This window comes from Natrix helvetica (genome assembly GCF_964273705.1).
Source record: "Natrix helvetica genome assembly, chromosome: 4".
Taxonomy (NCBI): Eukaryota; Metazoa; Chordata; class Lepidosauria; order Squamata; family Natricidae; genus Natrix; species Natrix helvetica.
In genome coordinates this window covers 117955305-117982816 of record NC_138550.1, presented here as the reverse complement: position 1 = coordinate 117982816, position 27512 = coordinate 117955305, and the positions used below count along the sequence as shown (strand labels likewise).

Below are 27512 nucleotides of genomic sequence, written 5' to 3'. Positions count from 1 at the left end.
TAACATTCAGTAAACTTTTATAAATCCCACTTATTCTCAAGCAACTGGGTCAATCATTTAGGTAATGCTATTTGTTCCTTATATTTGTGCCAGAAATAGGACTACTGGAGGGGAGGGTTCTGGCAGGCACTACTGCCGGTTTGCTCGTGGGCATACTGTGTGCATGTGTAGTGCAATCAAATTGTTCTAGGCGCCGCCAGGAAAACCAGTTCAGGTGCGTGACAGGCCTGGGTCGCTGCTGGTTCCAATGAACCAGACCACCAAATCATTACCGATTCAGCCGAACCAGTCCGAACTGTAGGAACCCACCAGTGGACTACTCTGATTTGATAAGTTGCTCATGCATAGAAAAAGAGTAATTATTGTTTAGTCTTCTCCCTTATGTGATACCTTTTTGTTTAGATGACTGCAGAGCAACATTCAAACATCTACTGTGCCCAGGGTGGTTGCTAATTTTTTTTACTACCAGTTTAGGTGCGCTCAAGCATAACACTTCTGTGCATGCACAGAAGCATCCAGGTAGGTGGGCGGAGCCTCCCACCACCGCTACTACTGGTTCGCCTGATCCTGGGCAAACCAGGAGCAACCCACTTCTGCTGTGCCCCACACTTATCCATACAGTAGGTCAGGCCATTTTATGAGATTAAGTATTTCAAAGTGATCTGCAAAATCTTATCTAGAAGAATAGAGAAATAGTGGAACCCCAGTGTACCATACAAATATAGAGAGCAGTCACACAAACAGTAAACAAATGTTTTGTACTTGGAACATGTTAGATCTGGTCAAAGAACAGTTACTAGCACGATTCAAGGATTGTATGTTCCAACGAAACAAAACTTCAGCATTTTGTGTATATTAGAGAACAGCGGATTTAAACAATGAGCCACCACAAAATTAGGTGCAGTTAGAATTTGTTCTGTGTGCCTATTAAGACAATCTTTGGGGAGTATAATAGGATGATTTAAAGAAGATTTTAAAAAATTAACCCGGACCACAAATAAATTAAGTGCAAAAAAGCAGTCCTCTGTACATGACCTTGAGGCTTTTTCCAAATGCACATGTGGAGCGCACATATTTTGCTTTTATCATCCTGCCTGCAAGCAAAACAGCAGTTTACAAACAACCCAAGCACACTTTTGCATGTAGCCATCTGTCTAAAAAAAGGAAGGCACAGTGCAGAGAACATACATGGTCATGCATACTACATGCAAGACAGAAACGTTCTCAAAAGTTAAATCACATACATACAGTTTCCTTAGCAACAATATCAAAATAGCCTGTCTCTCTTGCCTTGGATATGTTTTTAATCTAGTTTATGGCCTTGGGATCCTGGTGGTCTCCGGTTGAAACATTAGCCAGGCCTGGTGTTCCTTAGTGTCCGAGACCAGAGTTAAGTATGCAAACAATTAAAACCATAATAAATAGATTGATTGTGCAGTCAACATTCCCTTTCTTGTTCTACAACAGTTCTAAAAATATGAATCCCTTTTTGCTTAAAGCCTTCTCCAATTCTACAACTCTGGAGAAACAACATTAAGGCCCAAGCATTAAAAAAGAACATGAAACAAAATGTCTGCATCTGGCCCCCAAATGAGAACAAAACTCAAGCTTTTTATCCCCAATTTTGAAACATTTTGCAATCTTCCTAGAAAATAAGCTTTAATAGCCCACAAAACATATGTTCTGCATCCAGTCTTTAAACTTTCAAATTTCTGAATCATTTTGTATGCAAATTAAGACTTAAAAAATGAATCTGGTATGTTTGATTTGGTTCAGGTTTTTCCCTGTTAAACCTAGTTAATTCTATTCAATGACTGCATCTCTTTGCAGGTTTTTAACAGTCATAGAATAGAATATCAGAATTGGAAGGGACCTTGAAGGTCTTCTAGTCCAGGAAACCCTAGACAGGAAACCCTATACAATTTCAGACAAATGGTTATCCAACATCTTCTTAAAAACATCCAGTGTTGGAGCATTCACAACTTCTGGAGGCAAGCTGTTCCACTGATTAGTTGTTTTGTCAGGAAATTTCTCCTCAGTTCTAAGTTGCTTCTCTCCTTGATTAGTTTCCACCCATTGCCTCAGGTGCCTTGGATAATAGTTTGACTCCCTCTTCTTTGTGGCAACCCCTGAGATATTGGAACACTGCTATCATGTCTCCCCTAGTCCTTCTTTTTGTTAAACTAGACATACCCAGTTCCTGCAACCGTTCTTCATATGTTTTAGCCTCCAGTCCCCTAATCATCTTTGTTGCTCTTTTCTGCATTCTTTCTAGAGTCTCCACATCTTTTTAAAATCGTGGCGACCAAAACTGGATGCAGAATTCCAAGTGTGGCCTTACCAAGGAATTATAAAATGGTATTAACACTTCACGTGATATTGATTCTATCCCTCTGTTTATGCAGCCTAGAACTGTGTTGGCTTTTTTGGCAGCTGCTGCACACTGCTGGCTCATATTTAAATGGTTGTCCACTAGGACTCCAAGATCCCTCTCACAGTTGCTACTATTGAGCAAGGTACCACCTATACTGTACCTAGAAAAATCATTAATATATTAAATATGTAGTTTATTATGTATACAATTTTGTTACATTTTTGTAATTCTGGATTGATAACCAAATTAGGAAAACTTGCCAACAGTTTTACATAACTGTTACAATTTATACCTCATTAATTTCTTCCCCAATGCTAAATATCAGTGACACCATCAATAAAGATTTTGTCAGTAGTTACCTGTGTTTTGCTAAATGTGTTAGAGAAAATGTGTCTGAGATTTAGCCTTCAGCTTCTATTTTAATTGCAGCAATTTTAGCAGTAATTTGGGATTTAAAAAGTTATGAGCAAAATTTGTTGAAAATGAGATTTCTACTAATTCATCTCTAAATGTATGCTGAATTACTTTTCATATTTAAAATCCACCCATGACATGAAAGAATATGTTTGTGAGGAGGGCCTTATATTACATATTTACTAGAAATGGACCCATATATGCCCAAGTAATAAAGGTTAAATAATTAACAAAATATTTATTGTAAATACTTATTTTAAAAAGCTTTCACCAACCATAAAAAACAGATTCAGCAAATATAGTTAATTATTTTTTTATTTTTTTAAAATGTGTAGATGTTCTAGCTAAAAACATATTTTTCTTGAGCTGGAAAGTAAGAGGGAAATCACTTAAATCAGTATTATCATTAAAAGCATTTCTTTTTCATTAAGAGTTGATAGACAAAGCCTCTTAAAATGGAACATTATTCATCCCATTTAGTAGTCAGGCTGCAGGGCAGGAATGTGGAAAAACTCCATGCAGGTCAAAGGCTTCACTGAAGTCTAAGAAATCTGCTTGCTGGGCTTTAATCAGCATAAAGTTTCTCAAACACCCTTGGAAAGAATTCTTAGTGGTCAAGCAATTTTGTTTTATGTCAGCTGGAAAACAAATGAAAGAACACAGGAGACATGTTTACTGCATGGATAAGACTGAATGTATATCTTGAAAGCAATAATTGAAGATAAATTGTCAGGTTAGAGCATGCAATAATTCCTTCAATCAATCTAATTTGCATATGGTAGTTTCATACAATAATGGGAACCCTGTTGATCATAAAATCAATGAGTGAAAATGCTAATCTGTAACCGTAATAGTAATTATTATATTATTATTATTAAATCAATGAATAAATAGTTCTTAAGGGCTAGATCAGTGGTTCTCAACCTGTGAGTCGGAACCCCTTTGGGGGTCGAACGACCCTTTCACAGGAGTCACCTAAGACCACCGGAAAACACATTTTTTCGATGGTGTTAGGAACCAAGACACCAATTTTATGGTTGGGGGTCACCACATGAAGAACTGTATTAAAGGGTCGCGGCATTGGAAAGGTTGAGAACCACTGGGCTACATGGATGTCTGAGCCCAGGATTGTGTTCAGACAGATTCTCGGGGGGGCTGAGGTATAAAGCTGTATGAAAAGGAACAAAACCGCAACCAGAACACTTAGGTAAATGGACACTGGTGTTTTACTAGTCCTCATGTTTCAGAATGTTAACTTTATGTGGCTTACTATTTTTACATTAGTTACTTGGAAAAATATACAAGAAGTCAAGATTAAGTCAAGATTTTTTCCTGCTTTGCTTTGAATGTGAGTAAAATTACATACCAGGATACCCTCCAACATAAATGGGGTTATTTGTATCTGCAGAGGTTGAATGAACATATGGATTATCAGTCTGAACCACATTTCCATCGACTGTTAGAGCAATATGATGCTTATTTTTCTTAGCCTCCACTTTATGCCACTGTCCATCACACAGATTAGACATTCCTTTTGGTTCATAGGAAGCCGTTATTCTGCCAGCTCCATTGTTGACATTGAATAAAATCTACAAAAACAAAATAAATCACAACTGAACAGCCAAATGGAGTGAAGGTTGAAGAACAACTAATTCAATGCACCCTATTTCTATTTTAATACTGAAAGATTTGTTTTATATTAGTCATTTCTCATCCTCCACTACCCCTTGATAAAGTACAGACAAGGTTTAAGAGACATATACTGACTAGGTATCTTCCCTGAAAACTTTAATGTTAGATTCTACTGTCCAGCAATTGATTAAAATGGTTAATTATACCGTGTTTCCCCGAAAATAAGAAAGGGACTTATTTTCTTTTGACCCCTGAAATAAGCACCTGGCCTTATTTTCAGGGGCATCTTATTGTTTTTGAGGTGCAGGAGGTGGCAAGCATGGTCACTTCATGGCTGCTGCTCTGTTGCAATATTTTCAATATTTTTAGCACATGCACTCAAAAGCCCGATTGGGCTTATTATCTGGGGAGGTCTTATTTTGTGGAAAACAGGGTAGTTTGGACCAACTTTTATAATTAAGGGATTCTGAAAGGGGGGGGGGATGTGTATACTCTCTTTGATACTGTAGGGAACAGTGATGTCTTGATGTACGTAGGGATGATTATTTTTGAAGTATGGTCCACGCAAAAATAAACATCAAATTCTTTTTCAAACAACTATTACTAATGTTGGTCTGGGAGCACTTTGGTATTTTTCCCCCCTCTGATTTCTTTCCTTTTAACCACTGAACTTTTCATTCAAGCCAAGATCATAAATATATTTGTAAAACCCTAGACATTTGTCTTCAAATTGTTTTTTTTAATCATTTCATAATTTTATTTCAGAGCTCTCTCACATCACCAATCGAACTGTTTCTACTAGTATAACATTTCTGTTTTCCTATGTATGATAAATGTATAAGTAGCAAATTGTAATTGTCTTAATAATCTAAAGATAGTTTTCAGAATAAAAAAATCTATTGATGTAATATAATCAGATATGTTCCACAGAGATCATGAAAACATATTAATTTCTATAATCATTATTATATATTAATAATTACCACAGCTTTTTTCTTTCAAAAATTGCATATGTGACTTTCTTATATATATTTTCAGATCCATCAGTTTAGGTAACACTTAAGATTTATTAGGATAAATGTATTGCAGCATATCAATTTCAGAACCTACCTTTCCATTTACAATTTCCAGCCCAATGGCATCTATTTTAGCACTACTGATTCCAAAAAGAACTCCATTCACAACATTCGTACGGAATTCAAATGTAATGTTAACTTCAGATCTGACTTTATAGCCTTCCCTAACTACAAAAGAGAGAATGAAATAATTGTTAAGAGTTAGAGAATTGTCGTCTATAGCTGACATTATCAGTAGATATATCACAAATAGCTCTGCTGGAAAAAGATCTACAGATTTATCTACAGAGAATCATTACAACTGCTCAGAATATGATCAGATCCTAGATACCAGCCCTGGACAACATCTTTGCATCTCGCTGTTTGAGGAAGTCGCACAACACTCTCAGAGACTCTTCCCATCCTGCTTACAATCTTTTTGGTCTGTTGCCTTCTGGCAGAAGATACAGAACAATTAAAACAAGGACCACATGTCTTCAGAATAGTTTTTATTCCAGAGCTATAATTGCATTCAACAATGAACTGAAGGGCTACCATCAGTGAGCTGTTGGACAGCATTACTTGGTCTGTATGTGGATATTTGGGTTGTTTAAGGGCGGGCAATTTTTGGTGGGTGGGGGTGTTTGCGGATTGTCGTCAATGTTCCCTCTAAGCTGTGCGCCTGCGTGGCCGCGCACATAACAAGAAAATACCGCGCAGAAGTTTCAAACTGCAGCGCAGTGTTTTTTAATGTCTTAAAATATGACTGAAAATATCCCCCTTCCCTCCCTTCTCTCTCTCTCTCTCTGCACCGAACTCTCTCTTCCATCTGTGATTGGTGAAATCAAGAAAGACTCTGCCTGGAGACAGATGACGCTGCAGAAGGGAGAATTCCAATTGGTCCTATGGGGCTTCGTTTGTTCCTGGGAAAACATGATTCGCTGGTTGTAGCCTGCTTTTCTCTGCACATCCGGGGTTTCTCAGGCATTGAGTCGTCTGAAGCCCCGTTCTGGACTGGGCAGTCTTTCTGTGATCCCTTCGCTTTGGGGCGAGAGGGAACCAGCATGGAATTGGACTGTCTGAGCCAAAGGGGTCCACGAGATCTTGAGACTTGATTTTTGAGCAGTACCAATCCTTTCCACTCTTTCCTTTCCCTTTCTGTCCTTCTTCTATCTTCCTTTCCTTTTCCTTTCCTTTCTCTTTTCCTTTCATTTCTCCTTTCCTTTTTCCTTTGCTTCTTTTCCATTTCCTTCCTTTCTCCTTTCCTTTCCTTTCCATATTTTCCATTTCCTTTCCTTTTCCTTTACTTCTTTTCCATTTCCTTTCCTTTCTCTTTTCCATTTCCTTTCCTTTATCCTTTCCTTTCCTTTTTTCCTTTCTTCTTTCCCATTTCCTTTCCTTTTTCCTTTCCTTTCTCTTTTCCTTTTCCTTCTTTGCCATTTCCTTTCCTTTCTCTTTTCCTTTCCTTATTTCCTTTTCCCTTCCCTTTCCCTCCCTTCTTCATCCTTTCCTTTCTTTTTTCCCATTTCATTTCCTTTTTCCTTTCCTTCTTTTCCATTTCATTTCCTTCTTTTCCTTTCCCTTTCCTTTCTCTTTCCCTCCCTTCTTCATCCTTTCCTTTTTTCCCATTTCCTATCCTTTTTCCTTTCCTTCTTTTCCATTTTCTTTCCTTTTTCCCTTCCTTTTCTTCTTTCCCATTTCCTTTCCCTCCCCCTCCCTTCCCTTCCTTCCTTCCTAGGGGTCTGAGGGAGAGGGAGGGGATCCTTTTCCTCCTTGCCCCCCTCCCCAACATCTGCTCTGATGGCAATTATGGCTAAAAAAAAAATCAGGTGCTCGGGCATGAAAATGTGCCGCTCAAATACTATACTTTTACGCACACACGGAAAAAAAATTAGAGACTGTCATGTGTTGGGCCTGGTCTCTGGGCGTCATGTGAATTTTGTTGTATGGATAAACTGTGTATATACGTACAATGACAAAGTAATTCTAAATCTTGACCAAGTGAGCAGACCAGGAAGCACCCAATCAAATGATCATTTGACCAAAACAACAATAAAGACATAAAAGATAAATATAACAAAAAATAAAATTAGCAAAACCACTAAAAATAAGAACCTCTTACACTAGTCATCACTACCAACTTCAAAACTAAAGCTCTGTCTAAATGACATCCCAGCAATTTACAGAAAGTGATAGGCCTCCATTTTAAAGAATTTCCTACTTATCTTTTATACATGAAAGTTACTGTAAAAAACACAGCTATCTAGGTGGGAATGTGTGCTCACTTTAAGTGTCTCCTTGAATTAGACAAGTGGGTTGGCTTTATTGGAAACAGAAGTCTGCAATACAGAGATTTCCTTGTTCTTCAATGAAGCCATTCTATTTCCGAGTAAGGGAAATTATATGATTCTTACCCACTACCAGCAGCTACAATAACTCAGAATTGGAAATAAAAGAACAAGAGTAAAACATTTAATGTTATTGGATATTTTCTATATTTCATTTTATACTTATATTGGGGGTGGAGGAAAGAATAATACTTTACTTACCAAGAACAGCAAAACCACTTCCATCAAAGTAAGTTCCTTTCTGGATTGCAGCATAGCATTTATTCACAGCAAAAATTGAAACCAGACTATCTAATTGCTTGCTATTAATGGTTACTTCACTAATACATGCAGGAATGCTGTGAGTAATCTGCAAAGACAATTTGGTAGTTACTCCTGTAGAACAGTGTTTCTGAATCTTAGCAACCTCCAGACTTCTGTACTTCAACTCCTAGAATTCCCCAGCCAGCATGTGTGTCTTAAAAGTTTCCAAGATTAAAAACCATTGCTATAGAAAATCTGTATACTACAGACATCTGTTATTACCCACAGAGGTATATCATTCAGAGCCTTGCTACTTTATAATTATTAATCATTGAGAAATTCAGATATCTATTAGAGGAAGTCACTCAAACTTTGCGGTAAATTTACATATCATTTTATATAGCATTTTGTTTTCACATAGGTCCCCATTGCAGCTTCATGGCCTGGCTGGGGGGAGGGGAGAGGGGAACTGGGCTGTGCAAGTGGCAGGCCAGTGCAGCTCAAATTGATTGATTGCCTGCCAGCCCACTGCTTACGCACATTGAGCTGCATATGTGTACGTATCCCAGTCAGCCACTCGTGTGGCCCAATTCTGAATAGGCCATGGGCTGGTAGTGGGCCACAGTCCAGAGACAGGACCCCTGAGGTAACAAGCACAGGATTAAAGTCTATCCCTTATACAAAGATCCAAGGCAGACTGGATATTCTCTTATATTCTTTTTTGCTTATGTTTATGCTGCTATAGATTAAAAATAACTTCAGAGGACTATTTTATTTAAAAAAAAAGCAGAATGGGAAATCTTAGATGGGGATGGGGCAGAGAGCTGAACTATAACAAATACAGCAGATACACCTTTGCATTTTATGATGGAAATAAGATACGATACAGAAAATCTATGACCAGGGGTCATCCACCCAGCCATTTTTCTATTGCCCTGTCAGTCTTGCTGTCATCTATCTGGAACGCCTTGTGAGGAAAACATATGCTGTCCAAACAACAATGCTTTTTTCTGTCGTAAATCTGAGTAGCTACTTTGAAGGAGGAGAGGATTTAGGACAGAAAAACAGTGCAGCAAAAGGTTGATTCTGTTCTTTTCCACTACCGCTGTAGAGATCAAAATCGGACTTACAAGAGTTGTTTTATTTTGAAAAAATGTTGGGAAATCCATCTGTTTTCCAGCTTAAAATAGTTTCTTTCCGCAGAGTGCAATTTAATACTGCTATTGTTATGTCTATGACCATGAGCCTGCTTATTACGGTTACTGGAGGAGCTGAACATGCTGTTTCAGATACAGACATGTTTGATATCTTTTAACAAATTTAGTAAAAAAAACCAAAAACCAGTCTTGTTATTTGATGTAAAATGCAAACAGAGGAACTGGAATATTTCAAATCACATGTGGATAAGCAAGTATAAAATACCAAAATAGCATGTAAGAAAATGAACCTATTATCAGCATTATCCTGAGTCAATTCAAATATATTACAGAGGGAATTCATTTCTTAAATCACTCTGTATGTTATCACCTGAGAGCTCATGGTAAACAACAGTTCCTATCCTTCCTATGAAACTTCTACACAACTAACCACCACCACTATTTACACTTCACAACTCTTCCAATTAATTTTGAACTGGCACAATTGCCCCTCTATTTTAGCTATTGAGGCTCATCTGAATAGTTCAGAACTCACTCCTATCCTCTCAACTTGGCTAATGGCAGAGGGCAATGAATCTGGAGGATAGCAATCTACTGCCCCTTCTCATCAGTGACTTGCTGTGTTTGCAAAAAAGTGTATATAGGGAAATCCCTTGGATTGAGCAAGACAACATTAAGGAGGGAAAGAAAAGGGGCCTAAATATGGCACAAGTCCTATCAATGGAAATAACCAGTTGCCCACCAGAGGAGATGCAAAATTATATCTTCACAAGAGCTGATGTGAGCTGTTCTATATACAAAATACACCATCCTAAAAAAACTTCACATCCTGGTGGAGTCACAGCACTTCTTCAAATCAGCAGAACATTGATATGGAATGTAGTATGATATGTTTGCATACCTGGCACACAAAATGATGAATAAGAAAGTAAAGTGCTTACATTTCTAACGTTCTTTGTGAGGTAACCTAAGGGTAGACCTCCCAAATACAATTTCCCATCCACATCCAAGGTGCTTCCGTCACCTGAAACATTGACAGCTTCAGTTGCCTGCCCATCAACTATGATTACACCTTTCCTCTTAGCATAATCTGTTTTTACCTGTAAGGTAAGATACATTATTTGTGAGCAGTTATTCATAGTTAAAAAACATGCAACTAAGAATAGTATTCCATGCATTTATCTGGGACCAGCAGACATTTTTATTCTTGTTTCACAATTGTTTAGGGTTATAAATACATCAACGAAATATGCCCAACGCAAAAACTATTGTGTACCTAATACAAAATTTCTCCCTTAGGCGTTAAATGTACCAAAACATTTAAGTCTCTGGGCAGTTGAATATGAGAACTTAAGAAATGTACCGTATGCCATTTTCCATCGCTGATTATTGCTCCATGAGAAACTATTGACTGTCCCTTTCCAAGATCAAATGAAAAACGAAGCTTTCCTTCTTGTAGTTGAAGGGCTGCATAATCAACTTGCTTCTGATGAGCTGTGTAGTATATTAGACCACTAGAAGCAAGGGTCCTGATTCTTAATTGGACAGAAAACCTAAAAAATAAGATGTGGAACTTATCAAAGTTTGGACATTTCAATACATCCTGTGAAGACCATTGAAAATACTGTCTTTCTTCCATACAATAATATACAATACAATACAATACAATACAATACAATACAATACAATAGTAGAGTTGGAAGGGACCTTGGAGGTCTTCTAGTCCAACCCCCTGCCTAGGCAGAAAACCCTGTACCATTTCAGACAAATAGCTATCCAACATCTTCTTAAAGACTTCCAGTGTTGGGGCATTCACAACTTCTGGAGGCAAGCTGTTCCACTGATTAATTGTTCTAACTGTCAGGAAGTTTCTCCTCAGTTCTAAGTTGCTTTTCTCCTTGATTAGTTTCCACCCATTGCTTCTTGTTCTACCCTCAGGTGCTTTGGAGAATAGTTTGACTCCCTCTTCTTTGTGGCAACCCCTGAGATATTGGAACAATGCTATCATGTCTCCCCTAGTCCTTCTTTCTCTTAAGCTAAACATACCCAGTTCCTGCAACCGTTCTTCATATGTTTTAGTCTCCAGTCCCCTAATCATCTTTGTTGCTCTTCTCTGCACTCTTTTAGAGTCTCTACATCTTTTTTACATCGTGGCGACCAGAACTGAATGCAGTATTCCAAGTGTGGCATTATTACCAAGGCATTATAAAGTGGTATTAACACTTATGTGATCTTGATTCTATACCTCTGTTGATGCAGCCTAGGACTGTGTTGGCTTTTTTGGCAGCTGCTGCACACTGCTGGCTCATATTTAAATGGTTGTCCACTAGGACTCCAAGATCCCTTTCACAGTTACTACTACTGAGCAAGGTATCACCTATACTGTACCTGTGCATTCCATTTTTGTTGCCTAAATGTAGAACCTTACTCTTTTCACCATTGAATTTCATTTTATTAGATAGTGCCCAATGTTCAAGTTTGTCAAGATCCTTCTGAATCTTAAGCCTATCTTCTGGAGTGTTGGCTATTCCTGCCAGCTTGGTGTCATCTGCAAATTTGATGAGTTCCCCATTTATTCCCTCATCCAAATCATTGATGAAGATGTTGAAGAGTACTGGGCCTAAAACACAGCCTTGGGGTACTCCACTGCATACTTCCCTCCATGTAGATGCAGTTCCATTGAGAACTACACGTTGAGTGCAGTTGGTCAGCCAGTTACGAATCCATCTGGTGGTGATGCTGTCTAACCCACATTCTTCTACTTTATCTAGTAGTAGGTTATGGTCTACCTTATCAAAAGCCTTACTGAAGTCCAAGTTTGATATCATGGCGAGACAGCCGAAGGAAAGCAGGGCTCTGCATTCCCCAACTGATTTCTTTCTGCCAGAGGCCCCTAAGGGCCTGTAGAGGCAATGATAAAAGTGGAAATCCTGTAGATCCTGTCCTGACAGCAGTTGGCATGGTGGATCCAGTAAAAACTCTCTAACAAAGAAGAAAGAGCTCAGTTTTCTTTTTAAAACGGAAAATAATGTTAAGTTCAATAAATATTCTAGGCTGAACTGTACTGAACTACCCAGAGTTGTTGAGAGTCAGGTGGCACGCAAGTTCAATAAATTGTTGTCATTCAAGCATGTTGAGTAGCCGTGGTGGTGCAGCGGTTAGAATGCAGTATTGCAGGCTAATTCATCTCACTGCCAGCAGTTCGATCCTCACCAGCTCAAGGTTGACTCAGCCTTCCATCAATTCTTCCCAGGTCGGTAAAATGAGATCCCAGATTGACTCTGTAAACTGCTTAGAGAGGGCTTTAAAGCACTATAAAGTGGTATATAAATCTAAGTGCTATTGCTATGTTCAAAGAGAGGCATTCACAGGGAAGCAAGATAAACCAATTGATGAAAGCTGTGCTGTGTTGTTGCCCTTCATTTTATTGTGTGGCCTATTATACTACAAACAAATATGAAGAGGGCAGAGTTTATGGAATAATGATTGAAGACCACTTTCACCATCTTAATGAAAGTAGATCCTACAAGGATCTTTGGTTCAAATATTCTGTGATCCTTCTTCCTCCGACTCTAAATAATATCACCCATGCTATTCTGGAAGCTTGGCAGATCCTCTGGAGTGGCATCACAGATAATACTGGCAACTCTCCACTGGTTCCCTCTAATGGGAAATTCCCCTAACATTAACTAGAGTAGTCATAAATGAAACATGCTTTCATTTTCTGAGGGTTACAGAATAGTATAGTACGCGAATAATTATTGTAGAATAATACAGAAATTCTAGGAAGCTATTACCCATGAAGAAATCCATTGGAAAGAATACAGTATAGGCAGAAAGTAAGGAAAAGGAGTTACAATAAACTGCACAATATTCCAATTTGCACTTTAAAAATGTGTCTATTGAAATGGGAAATTATTTTTTAAAAAGCTCTGAGAAAGATCAATGAACTTCTTTGGCTGTTTTTAAATGAAGCATTTAATGCTAGTTTTACCTAGTTTATATAACATCTATTTTACATATGACTGACAAGGAACAACTGCGGTTATTTTCAGGGTCTGGACAAGCCCCAATCTTTAATATTCAGAAAACTAGTGTATATAGATGTAAGAGTAGGAAAACCAATTTTAATAAATGAATGAAAAATAGATACTTGTTATGTGGCTATAGATAACCATACAGGAACGAAGGGAATTTAACAGTGCCACATATTATCTAAGTAATTCTCTAAATTGTTATCCCTTAACTTCATGTTTTCTAGCTGCACATTGGAATAATATCCTATCTCACATATAGCAATTCTGTACAATAATTTAAGAGATACCTACTTTTTTCTTACTGTAGACTGATTGAAAAGTAGCATTAAATGACTGTTTCTGGTAACGCCAAACTGATGGGCATTGGAAATGTACTTCAGCTCTCCACTTTTTGCACACAGTTTCTGTAAACAGAATAAATGAGGTAAATGAACTAATTCTCCATCCAATACTCATTCTCTTGTTTTTTAAAATATTGACGTCACCCCAAACTACATACAAATTTCATGTTCAAATTATCAGAATCCAAGACAACAAAAGCCTAATTCTCATCTGCTCAGGCAACTGTGGTAGTTTTATTTTTTATTCTTTTAAGAAAAGAAAAAAAGAGCCATTTTCATAGTCTTTCCTGTGAGGAGGGTTGAACTCACAGACAGACAGAAGGACTGTCCCTACATCGCCCAGTCAGCTTTCATACCTAAAGCGGGACTAGAACTCACAGTCTCCTAGTATATAGCATGGTGCCTTAACCACTACACCAAAATAGTTCTCTTGCTTCCTTCAATTCCAGTAATAAGCCATGCTAATTGGAAATCAGGAAATTATGCTCCAATGTTTTTGTAGGATACTAGGTTAGAGAGCAGCACAGTGGTACTTCCTCATTTTGATGATCAAAATAACTTAATTTTGTGAAATAGCCTCAAGTTTAAAAGTAAAACCAGAACTACATTCAAGACAATCTGCAGCAGAACTGAATACAGCTTCTATCATTTTTACATCTTTCATTACAATGACACATAATTGAAATTATACATATCTAAATTTATACACTTATTGATCTAGTACTACAATTGCAAAAACACACACTAATATCCAGAAATCAGACATGACTAAACACCAAATAAAAAATAAAGTAAAATTGATTTTATTTATGTGTATATTTAATGAAAAGTAAATGAGTTAATTCAATATGGTTAATAGGATTACTTTCCCATGTATTTAATAAATGGCCCTGTGAGAGAGCAGGCTGCCCAGAAAATTGCCAGCACCTCTGCTGTTTTCTTTCCTTTTCTTTAAGCTCTCTCACCAGTAGCAGTACAGTAAAAGCTTACTATAAAAGGTTTATTGTGAAACAATGAGGGGTGGGGGGAGATGTACCTGCGTTGTTTCTTTGAAGTAAAGTAGCCTAATGTAGCAGAAAGCAGTGAGAAACCTATTTTTTTTCCTAGCACAAGGTACATGAGCAATAGTGGAGAAGAATGAATAATGGAGAATAGTGAGAAATAGTATGTGAGTACTATGTGTGCTCGTGTGTGTCTAGGCACTTGAGTTGTTGTTAACTCTTTTGTGTCTTGAAGCTTACCAAATTGGGGCATAGTTAAAAGAACCCATTACAAAGTGGTGGCTGTATGATTTACCTATGGCGAAGAGGTGAATTATGAAATTGAAATTGGAAAATAGAAAAACAAAATCCTTCCCAGCTTAATTTTGCTTAATTGTGATCATAAGCACAGATAGAACCATCATAACATACTTCCTTAGTCTGTGAAAAAGACTTTAGAGAACTTGGCAGCATCTGCATTTCAGATCGGATTTCAAAGTCTACTGGTTGAATAGCAGGCTTAGATTTCTCTGAAAGAAAGCAGCTCTCCATATCAACACCTTCATACCTTACTGCAGTGGTGAAATCCAGAAATCTGTATTTTTTTTTTTAAAGGAAAGGAAGGAAAGAAGAAACAAACCGCAAGAAACATGAATTATTTTTCAGGCATAAGCTGAAAACTAAGAACGCAAAAATATTTATCAAGTGCCAACTACTTTTCTCACATATCTTTGATGTGAAATTCTAAAGAATTATCATGTTTACACCAACACTGTGCAATTCCATGATTTCCATGTTATATATCTATGGATAATACTTGCTATCATGGTGGTGCTGCAATGTCCACAAGAGAAAAATTGGTTACAGAATTATAGCTGTCAACTTGCACCAATTGTTTGGAAATATCTCTAACAATTTTTGGAACATTATATTTGCTCACATACTTATCAGCTTTTCACCCACGTAAACTAGGCAGTGACCCTAACAGTTTGAGAACATGTATTTTAATAGAGATATTATTATCCACTATTCATATCAGTACTACCTTTTTTAATATATTGTAAAAAGTGATGTCTATTTCTGGTCTATGATCGTAATAAAGATATATTCTATTCTACTTGCTATTATGTTCCATATAAGTGAATCTCCTATTGTAGTCAATAGTTACAGAATAGTCTCAATATCTGTAGACCAAAAATTATCCAGCTAAGCATGACATTCTTTCCTATCCCACTGAACAACTAATAAAATCATATATATTTGGAAAATCAGTTTTTTATATGGACAAAAGAGAACAATTTAAAACCAAATCTGTCCATTAATAAAGCAAAAGACATGGAAATCAGACCTCCTGCCTAAAAGAAGGGGCCAGCCAGCCAATTGCATTTTAGACAGGAAAAAAACAAACAAGAATTTGAACACTCTTTCACTATAAATAGACTGGCACTTGATACTCAGCAATGTTTTGAATTCTTTAATAATGGGTTCTTGGCTTTTCTACATAAAACATTGCATCAGAGTTTCTGGATTCTTCCATGTCTATGAAGTGTTTTTAGTTTAAGCTTCTCTGACATTTGGCAGAGGAGACATTCCAATTTTAAAAATGCAGAACTATCATATCATGGTAAGAACAATAAATGATGCCCTCCGATAAAGGAATCCTTCTCCATCATGAAAATTGTATAGTAAAACTGACGTAAAGGTTATTTTTTTTAAAAAAATAATAATGTAACTTTTTGTCCATTAGTTAATTAAATGACTTATATTAAATATATCTTCTTTAGAACTAAAGAAGCTTCTAGGATGAGAAGCGAAGAGTTTTCACAGAAAAAAAAGCCATGAAAATTCAATTGCCTTTTGGAAAAAGCACCTTTGGGAAAACCAAAATGACTGTGAATCTCCATAGACATATATAATACAGTATAAGGTTAAATAAGAAATTTCCCATGCATGGAAACTAATTTTAACTTACTCTGTGTTAAATATCACATTAGCTATACAACCAGAGAAAGAATCCATGATCATTAATCCAGAAATGCTTTCTCCAGCAGGAATTCCACCAATGAAGAGCTTTGATATATTAATTGGTCTGCTTTCTGCCATTAGTCCAAGTCTAATTTCTTCAGGTTTACTGTCATCCACTTGTACACTTATTATTCTGGGCAGCAAAAGAAGCAGGGAGAAAACAGAGAGTAACATTTTTTTTTTCAAGAGAATAATTTCAAGGAAGAGAAATCAAGTAAATGTTAAAATATTCATAACTAGGAAAGACATGGGAACAAGATCAGCCAATGAATAGACATAGCAACTAAGCCAGCCAATGGGAACTTAAACAGATCTGAGTCTGTGCAAAGAATTGAAACAGAAACTTGGGCAGTCTGCTGCTCTGAGAAGTAAACTAGCAGTCTGTCTGGGCTTGTCTGCTAATATGAAACTAACTGCTTGTGTTTGCCTGTAACTCTCTTGCCTTGAGTTTATTTGGAAGAGCCACCTGTTGGTATTGTACATTTATTCATATATTCTTATGTATATAAAGAAGTTAATGAATCCTACTGCATCAGTTATCTGTGCTTCTGGATTTGAAGTTCTGCAACACTCTGACAGTAAATTTTATAATCCACCCTGAATAACTAGAGCATAATTTTTGTTCCCCAACATGTGTTGGAGGCTTGCTACTGGGAGAAATCAGACTTTCTAATGACTTTCTAATTAATTTCTCTTGTAGGCTTTTAAAAAAATACATAAGACCTGAAGGCTTCTTAGTGTAGACATCTTAAAGTTAATTATGTATTTCTATGTTCTACAAATATTTGGTAACATTCCATTTGGAAGTCAAAGCATCTACAAATTATAAAGGGAGTAATCACACACATTTTAATCAGTAGCTGGACACAAAATATAATTAACACAGGAAACTGAACAACAGGAAAACTTAACTGTGATTATTTTTCTGAAATAATGTTGGTCCCTTAGACAACATAGTAGGTAGCATAAGTAGTAATTAAATTAGTACTTCAGCTTGTACCTCTTATTCCGAGTGAGGATAACAGAATGTTCTTTTCCATCACTGTAAGTTCCATTGGTAGACTTGACCAGGACCCTTTTTGCACTTGCTCGGTCACCAGCAAGGACCTGCACAGCCAAGTGACCATTCACTAGCATGATGGAGAAAAAGGGCTACAAGGAATAGGGAAAAAAACAAGTTCCATTATTGCTAGGTAAAGCTAAAGGTTCCCCTTGCATATATGTGCTAGTTGTTCCTGACTCTAGGGGGCGGTGCTCATCGTTTCAAAGCCGAAGAGCCAGCGCTCCATGGTCATGTTGCTGGCATGACTAAACACCAAAGGCACATGAAATGCTGTTACCTTCCCACCAAAGGTGGTTCCTATTTTTCTACTTGCATTTTTACATGCTTTCGAACTGCTAGGTTGGCAGAAGCTGGGACAAGTAGCAGAAGCCCTTATGCGGCGCTAGGAATTCGAACCACTGAACTGTTAACCTTTCTGATCGACAAGCTCAGCGTCTTAGCCACTGAGCCACTGCATCCCTTACTCCAATATTGCTAGGCATATTAAAATGTGGGCAGGGAGAGGGAAAGGGCGTCTCTCTTTCTTCCTCTGTGTCCCTTGGAATTTTATTTTATTATTTCAAATTCCATTGTCATTCGGAAATGAAACTTCCTGCCCATTTCCCACAACCAAAGTAGAGGATGCAACACAGTAAGGGTCAGGAAAATGTGGCAAGGGTCAGGGAGGTTATATAAGGTTGTAGGTCAGGGAGGATTTTTTAAAATTTATTTAGGGAATTTATATTGCTGCCTATTCGCACATGGCAACTCAAGGCAGCTTACAGAATATAAAACCTTATATAAAAATAATAAAATGAATAAGAATCATATAATAAATTAATATAATAAAATCACAGCCCACCCAGTGACAGAACATCACATGAGCCATTTAATGGGCTCCGTCCCACTCTGGCTTCCCCAGGCCCGCTGGCAGAACCAGGTATTCAGCGTTTTACGGAAGAGTACTGGAGTGAGGGCCATTCTAATCTCTGAAGGGATGATGTTCCAGAGAGAGGCAGCCACCACGGAGAAGGCCCTTCTTCTGGATCCCACCAAGTATATCTCCCTAGGGCAGTGGTGGGCAACCTTTTTTTTCAACTGAGCCAAATCTCGCCAAAACCACGATTGAAATTTATTTGGAGAGCCGCTCTTGCTTAGCAACCAAAATTTTGGGCTCAATTGTGGTCATATGTTGTTTTTCTTTCTTTCTTTCATCTCTCTCTCCCACTTTCTTTTTTTCTTTTTCTTTCTCTCTCTCTCTCTGGCTCTTTGTCTCTCTCTCCCTCCCTCCCTCCCTCTCTGTCTCCCTCTGTCATTTTCTCTGGGTGTCTATCTATCTGTCTCTCTCTGTGTATCTCTGTCTCTCTCTCCTCCTTCCCCCATCTCTGTCACTCTCTGTGTGTGTGTGTGTCTGTCTGTCTCTCACTCACTCTGTGTGTGTGTGTGTGTGTGTGTCTCCCTCTGTCTCTCTCCCCTCCCTTCCTCTCTCTCTGTCACTCTGTGTATGTGGGTGTGTCTGTCTCTCACTCATTCACTTAATCACTCACTCTGTGTGTGTCTCTCTCTCTCTGTCTGTCTATCTTTCTCTCCCTCCCTCCCCCTCTGTCTCTGTGTGTGTGTGTGTGTGTATGTGTGTGTGTGTGTCTGTCAGTCTCTCTCTGATTCCCTCCCTCACTCCCTCTCTCTGTTCCTCTCTCTGTCTGTCTGTCTCACTCACACACACACACACTGTGATCACCACAGTGTGTGTGTGTGTGAGTGAGACAGACAGACAGAGAGAGGAACAGAGAGAGGGAGTGAGAGAGGGAATCAGAGAGAGACTGACAGAGACGAATCAGAGACGTACTTTTAGCTACCTGGCAGCGGCGTTTTGCCTTGGGGGGCTCCTCAGAACTTCCCAAGACTTCGGAGGGAAGTTTACAGCCCTCCCTCGGAACGCTTCGGAGGGAAGCTTCTGCAAAGGCGAGTGGCAACAAGTCTCCCAGGCTTTAATTTGCCGAGCTGTGCGCACGCGCCTGTTTTCCACGGCGTGGAGCAGCGGCGAGATTCTGCGCGGCGAGCGATGATTCCAGGGGCCATCCGGGAAGATGAGGAATGCGAGGGGGACCCTGACCCCCCACTGATGCCCCCCGGAATCATCGCTCGCCGCCCAGAATCTCGCCGCTGCTCCACACCATGGAAAACAGGCGTGCACGTACAGCTCGGCAAATTACAGCCTGGGAGACTTGTCATGCCCGGGCTTTTGCAGAAGCTTCCCTCCAAAGCCCGAGAGGAGGGAGGGAAGCGGGCACCCGGCGCACAGAAGAGCCGCATTAAAATGTGCAAAGAGCCGCATTTGGCTCGCGAGCCGCGGCTTGCCGACCACTGCCCTAGGGGATGGGACCGGCAACATTCCCTGCCTCCACATTCTGATGGGTTGGGTAGATGTGATTGGCAAGAGACGGTCCCTCAGATAATCTAGTCCCAAGCCATGAAGGGCTTTAAAGGTGACAACTACCACCTTGAATTGTGCCCAGAAGCAAATCAGCAGCCAATGCAGCTCCCACAGGAGTTGTGATACATTTGCACAACAGGTCTGCACAAAACCATGCGGACCGCTGCATTTTGTACCAACTGGAACTTCCAGATAGTCGTCAAGGGCAGCCTCATGTAGAGTACGTTGCAATAGTCAAGATGGGAAGCGACTAGGGCATGAGTGACTGTGAATAGGGATTGTTTGTCCAGGAAAGGGCATAACTGGTGTGCAACTTCAGTTGCACAAAGACCCTCCTCGCCACAAACGCCACCTGCTCTTTGAAAAGGAGCTGTGAGTGCAGGAGAACCCTGGACTATGCACAGGTTCTGTTTGGGGCAGTGCCACCCCATCCAAGACCAGAGGTGGCAATTCTCCCTGAGCCAACGAACCCCAAAACCAGCACCACTCGGGCATAGGTCAGAGAGGGTGTACAAGGTCAGGGAGGGTATGCAGGAGGCACAAGGAGGGTGTACAAAGATATGGTGGGGAATAGGATTGATGTGTAGGGGTGCACAAATGAGTGGTGCAGTATGACACAGAGGGACTTGGCGAGAAAGCATGGGTGGGGAAGACTTAAACCAGCAATTTGTAACATTCCGTACTAGCTTCCCCATTGGACTTTTTTGAAGTTTGCAGGGAAGGTTGCAAATGGCAGTAACATGATTGCAAGGTGTTGCAACCAGTCAGTAGAGATAGTTCTAACTTCAAAAGGTCACTGAACAAATGGCTGTAAGTCAAGGACTACCTGCTAGAAGTAGTGATGTGCACTCTTCTACTCAATCCATTTTTAACAAGAAAATGGAAAGTTCTCTTCATTGTCTGAAAATGTTCTCAAACTTTTTATGTTTATTGTGCTGACCAACCCCATTTTATTTGAAGAATTCAAACAGAAACACTCACGTATGAGAGCATCCTTATTTCTATTATGCCAGCCTAACCTTTAATCTTTAACATCTGATAATAAACATCTGTATTTCCTCTGAAATGAACTCAAGGTCTAGTGACTTCACAGGCTTGTAATTTCTTGGCAATAATGAAAAATGGGCTTGCCACTGCCTTCTTCCCAGATAGTCTGTGATTTTTTTCCAATCTAGACAGCAGCCCTGGCATTTTTGGTGGTCTCCAGCCCAAATATTACCCCTGCTTCGCTTTTGGAGATTAGTCAAGATCCATTCCAGAAATAACTAAAAGCATAAATTTAAAGGTGACTGGGTACTCACAAGATGGACTTGCCTGCGCCTTCGTTTTGCTTCACCTTTACTAAGCCCAATAAGAATGATTCCACTGGAGTTCTTTGTAGCAAAAGTAGCCATAAGTTCAGATTCCACCAAAAGGGGTTTGGGTGGCAACTCAATGTAACCATTATGTAAGATATTAGAGCTGCGTATAGGCTAGATTGCAAAAGGAAAGGAATAACCAGTAAATATATCGCTCTAAATCCAAAAAATAAAAGCAGAGCTTTTGATTATTTAACACTCAACATGCTAGTCATTATAAAGTCATCATGTATTATTAATTCATTTCTCAGTAGCAAACAGCTTAAATCTAGTGAACATAACTGTTAGTATGTTTAATATGTCTTACCTCTAGGATGCAGCCTTTTCTCACACCATATGAATTTTGAAGCAAGTCAAAAGTAGATCGGGATATTTCCACGTTCTTCATGCATCCCACGAAAGTTCTGCTTTGAACCCCTTTCCTAATAAAGGAAAATACTGAGTTGTTAAAATTGAACAAATTACTAAATTCTTCATAAAAGTCAGGATGGAGTCACTGCATAATTAGCTTCTGACAAATCAACACTTTTCCAACAATACATCAATTACAAAATATAACAATAATTCAAAAAAATACAAAACACAATAGGCTTTGAAAGAAAACAGCTTTTCTTTCCATTTGATATTGGCAATCCTTGTGTTCTAAATTCCTATGATAAATTTGATGACTTAAATTGTCATTAAGTGTTTGCAATTTTTGTTGTTATTGGAATCTAAGAGAAGTCTCTTTAGGTATCAGGGAAGGGAAGCAATGAACCACAAAGTATGGCCCTTTCTCTCCTCCTCCATCTCCAATTTTCTCATGTTTATAGGGAAGGTCTGAAGTGAGAGTGGCTGAATAAAGTTAGTATTTCAACCAATGAGGAACCTTGATCTATGTAATCAGGGTGGCAGGTGCTCAGTCAATTACCGTCGTTATAGTCTCTCTTTTCAATTTAATACAAAGAGACAGAAATGAAATGGCATGGATATCTCATTTCTGTTCTATACATTCTTTTTCCTCATGCCTTAATAAATTTCTGATCAAAAGAAAAACAGTGAGTGTATGCTTCATATTAAACATGAAAGTGAAGGATTGTAAGCATTTTTTAAAAAATCCCTCACATTATGATGGGTACTCTTTGTTCAGAGCCATCACTTAAATCCTGTCTTTGAAAGTACGTATTTCCAAGAAAATCTGAAAAAAGGTACCCTCCACGACTCCAAAGAAAATTGTTCTATAGACCACTATGGAAGAAAACCACAGATAATGGTTAACGTTAAGCATATTTATGATAGGCAAGAAATGCCTTACTAAATATCCAAAACTCTTAAGATTGATTTTATGAAAAAAGACAGTCATTTGGACCCGAACAGTATAATGGGCTTTATATACTTTATATATCTTGCTGAAATGGGCAAGAGAGTAACCAGTTTTTATCAGCAGCACATCCACTATATTTAGGGCCATATGCAATTTCAATATGTGTACACTCAAAACTGAAAATATGTACCTGAAATATTTATCTTGGAATTATGCCTAACAGATTTGGATTGGCTCAGAATTCCAGATTTTTGTTAAATGACAACCTAGAGGAATTTTGTGGATGAATGTTGCAAGACTAGTATACTTTGGTCTTTCTATTCTCCTCCTCAGCATGACCTATCAGTCTTTTTTAGAGACTTCCTTTCCCTACCTCCATTTAGTGCTGCCAGAGATTTAATTGCTTTCATACACAAAAGAGAAAAGTTGAAAGAAGTTTGGCAGGGAGTAGGGAAGACTGTTTGGGTATGCTGTCCTTGGATTCAAGGCAAAAACTTTTCTATCTGTTATCTTGGATTTTTTTTCTTGTACACTGCCCACCCATGTATCAAACAGTGGAAATTGGTCCTTGTATTTCTTTTGAGAAATTAGATGTTATGGAGCTTCTCAGTTATCCAGGTCATAGCTGTCCCAAAGATGCTTTTTCAAGAGGCAACTGGACTTGACATATTGCTTCTCATCCAAGAAGCTTCTTCACTTTTTGGATGAGAAGAGCTGAAGAAGCTTCTTGGATGAGAACCGAAATGTCAAAGTCCAGTTGCCTCTTGAAAAAGCACCTTTGGGTTCGAGAAGTTAGTTTTTCCATGCACAGAATGGTTGAAAACCTACTCTTAAGGATTTCCCTTGAGCTTGGTTAATTGTACCTTAGTGTCCTTGATCGTGGTAACCCTCCAATGTAAATTGGATCTTTATCAGAACGATTCAGGTCAGAGGCTACACCAGGGGATTCTCCTTGCTTGATTTCTTTAGAATTGAGGCTATAAGCATCCATGACTGCCAAAATCCCTGAAAGATAAAAGGAATATCTAAGGTAAGCAAATAAGAATAGTTTGTAGGAATTCAGGAATTTCTATTTAAACAAACATTGCAGAAAATGTAACAGTACCAATACATTGTCTTGTTAGTGATTAAACCCCACTCTCATATAATAGAAATATGAAGCACATAATATACATGTTATTTCAGACAGTACTTTTTCAACACATAATTTCACTTTAAACAAAATAGCAAGAAAACAATCTACCCTTTGCTATTCGACAATTGAAAGTATTATAAATATGTACAAAGAAGGTTTATTTTAGGGAAAATGGTTTTCAGCTAACGCAATGTAATATGATCTAAAAAAGCACATTATTTAATACCTACCTAGGATCTTATTTATTTATTTATTTATTTATTTATTGGATTTCTAGACCGCCCCCTCTCCCGAAAAGGGACTCGGGGCGGTGTACAGTCAATGCAGATAAAAAATACAATCATAAAACAATTAAATACATTTGGATGGAGGAGATAGGCTGTACAAGAAATAAATATATTCTAAAACCCTAAAAAACATCCCCAATTAAAACCCAAACCCAGTGTCAACTTCAATCTTTTTTTTTGCCTCAAGATAACCAACCAACTCTTGAGAGTAGAATAATTTTACTTTATAAAGGCCTTGCTTTTTTCAGCCATATCTCATTCATTATTAAACTGATATAAAGATGTTTTTTTCATCCAATTAAGATAATTCCCAAATACTAGAGGCTCATACAGAATCCATTAAAGAGCATCATCCTAATTCACCTTCTGTGAATTTTCAGTTGATTTTTTTTTTAGTGTGCATCAGACTTGTAATCAGATACTGCTATTATGGTATTTGAATAAACCACTCAAATCAAACTTTTACCAAAAAGCAACCAAAAAAAACCCTGTTCATTTTAATTTTCAAAACTTTCTTGTATATGCAGAAACCATTGTTTGAAGTGAAAAATTAGATGAAGCAAGTCAATCCTGCTATGTGCTTTGTAAGGCAAAATGTGCCACTTCTAATTCTTCCATTTCAGTGACCACGTGGTACCTGATTCTTCAAAATAATAAAAGGATTGTGTCTAATTTTCATAGCCCTATGGTTTAAATTTTACAATTAAAATAAATGTCAAGGACAAACACACTCAGCTACATCTGGATTGAGCTTACATATTTTACCTTGCTTTTTGTTTCGGCTGAATGAAAGTTTATACCATGTTCCATTATTGTAGCGGTTTTCTGTTTTAAGTGTAAGTGGACCTGAACCAAGATCAACGGTTACTTTAATTTTGCCATCGACAAGCTCCAGAGACAAAAAATCCTTCTGCAGAAAAAAAAGTTAGGGAGATACACCACACTTAATGCTATAACTATTCAACTATACAACAAGTAAAATAACCTTGGAAACTTCTAACAGTTGTATTTTATTTGAAAACTCAGAATGCGTCACATACATTATCTTGATGCAAATTCTGTATTATTAATTCTATTCTGAAAATGAGGAGCTGAGACTTAGTGAAAGCTACTAACTCTATTATAAGTCATGACAGATTCAACAATGGTTTATCAAATCTATCATACAATGCAATTTATGTAATTTATTCTTGAGTCTTCACTGATGTCCACATTGGGTCACAACATCCAAATCATTGGACAATCAAATCCCACTCATTTTTATGAGAATGCTATGCATGTAACACATTGCACAGATAGTTCATTCTTATAAGAAGGCATTACGCAATGTTAGAGTTAGGGTAACTTTGGGCCAGTCACTCTCTCTTAGACTCTCTCAACTCACAGGGTTATTATAGAAAAAATAAAGGGGAGGACGAAGGAGTAAGTTCATTGCCTTGAATATCTTATAAAGAAATAAAGGCAAGATAAAAATCTAATAAATAAATAAATAAATAGCTGATTGTTAGGCATAGTGATGAATATATTCATTTTTATTTAGTTATCTATCAAAAAATACACCCAATGTCGATTATGGAACTGATTGTATCTTTTTTGATAAATTGAGATGATGTCCTTACTGTGCCATTGGAAGCCAGGTATACTAAGAGTCCGTTAGTTGAAAAAGTATTGAAAAATACAATTATTTGGGTCACAGTGGAGCGAAGTGCTTTCTCCACCACTGAATATCCACTGCCATCAAAATTAAATGAAGGATCTTCATACTGTGAGCTAGGGAGAACAAAGAAAGGGAAGATTGAGACTGGCAGGATATAACTAAGTTCTTAACAAGATGCATTCTGCTCACAGAACTCTACCTACTACGCTCTGCAATGAAAATCCTATTTAGCAACAGTTAAAATAGACATCAACTGAGTCTATGTATAAAATTGCTGAACTGCTCTTTTAGCCTAGAAATAAAAATAGTGCAAAGGAACAGTACAAAATTAATTTGATGTAATTTAATGTAGATCTAAATTTTAGTAAAGCTGTATTAAATTAAAGGCAGTTTAAAAGTATATACCAGTAGAAATGATTTATTTTTTGAATACTGGTTTAAAGATATTCATGAAACTTTCTAATATGTTACTTTCCTTTTTCAGGAAAGAAGGCAATATATGAATTTGAAATATTTCAACCACATCAATAAAATAGTCACATTTTAAAAGCAACATAATAAATCCTTCTATAGTGTCTTCAGCAATTTAAAGACTACTCCATTTGTTTGGAGTATGTCTGTTAGGATTCTTCAAAACAGATTTATAAAATAGTCATCTATCTCCCTCTGCTGGTTAAAACATACTTATACAGCTAGGAGCATTTTTTAAACTGATTTTGATATAAAAATGATCATTTACAGAATTATCTCTGAATCATCTCTTAGATCGGAGAAAATCCAGAAGGTAATTTTCAACATATATCATTACAACAATTTAAAAACATAAAAACAATACTAAATTCCAGGAGCACCCAAAATGGAACATGGTACAGAGGTATTTGTAAAAAAAAAAATCACCAAAAAATTGAATGTACAATGCTTTTACAACCTATCTACAAATTTGCTTGTCTTCTGAACAGGTGAATTCCCCATCAAATGGCAGTCTTCACTTACGGATTGTGGTAGATGATCCAAACAATTTTAAAGATCACTTACTTTTGCTTCATAGTGATCATGGAAACCCTAATTAGATTTACAAAAGCCGCAAGCAATTCATATATAGACATACTTTTCAAACCCTAGATACTTGTAGCCCCCAAATTAAATTCCTTTATCTATTGACTGAAATGATGATACACAAAATAAATAAATTAAATGGATATCAGCAGTTACTTTTCAGTTCTCACCTTCCAAAGCATCCTGTGCACTTGCCTTCTCTTTCCATAAAATTCCAAAGTCCCACTGGTCTGCCATTCAGGAATGTCTCACCAATGCACCCTTTGAAATGTGTTACTTTAATTGATGGTGATTTCTATAGAATACAGAACAAGATTACCGTAAATAAAATAAGCTTTGAAATTCCTTCAGGTACACAGTTAGAAAGATAAGTGAAAAAATAATTTGATTTATTATTCCCTGCACTCTCTCTCTCTCTCTCTCTCATCTATCTATCATCTATCTATCTATCTATCTATCTATCTATCTATCTATCTATCTATCTATTTATCTATCTATTTATCTATCTATCTATCTATCTATCTATCATCTATCTATCTATCTATCTATCTATCTATCTATCATCTATCTAATCTATATCTATATCTATATATCGATATGTATTACATATATATATCTATATATCTGTATTACA

General features: G+C 37.6%; 1 protein-coding gene across 2 annotated transcripts in view; it reads right to left on the bottom strand.

Annotated features, from left to right (window-relative positions):
• Window positions 1-3063: 3063 nt before the first annotated feature.
• LAMA1 (laminin subunit alpha 1) overlaps window positions 3064-27512 on the bottom strand; it is a 108701-nt gene continuing 84252 nt past the window's right edge. Inside the window, exons 48-63 of one of the 2 annotated variants that reach the window (XM_081950277.1) lie at window positions 27049-27173; window positions 25785-25935; window positions 24931-25075; window positions 23607-23748; window positions 21748-21862; window positions 21384-21554; window positions 17607-17758; window positions 16554-16739; window positions 15014-15176; window positions 13552-13664; window positions 10587-10776; window positions 10165-10323; window positions 8025-8172; window positions 5531-5664; window positions 4155-4377; window positions 3064-3426 (exon numbers count right to left, since the gene is read on the bottom strand). In XM_081950277.1, coding sequence (XP_081806403.1) covers window positions 3272-3426; window positions 4155-4377; window positions 5531-5664; window positions 8025-8172; window positions 10165-10323; window positions 10587-10776; window positions 13552-13664; window positions 15014-15176; window positions 16554-16739; window positions 17607-17758; window positions 21384-21554; window positions 21748-21862; window positions 23607-23748; window positions 24931-25075; window positions 25785-25935; window positions 27049-27173 — 2472 coding nt within the window. In that variant the 3' untranslated portion in view covers window positions 3064-3271. The remainder of the gene's footprint in view (window positions 3427-4154; window positions 4378-5530; window positions 5665-8024; window positions 8173-10164; window positions 10324-10586; window positions 10777-13551; window positions 13665-15013; window positions 15177-16553; window positions 16740-17606; window positions 17759-21383; window positions 21555-21747; window positions 21863-23606; window positions 23749-24930; window positions 25076-25784; window positions 25936-27048; window positions 27174-27512) is intronic. The other variant, XM_081950276.1, reaches the window with a different exon arrangement.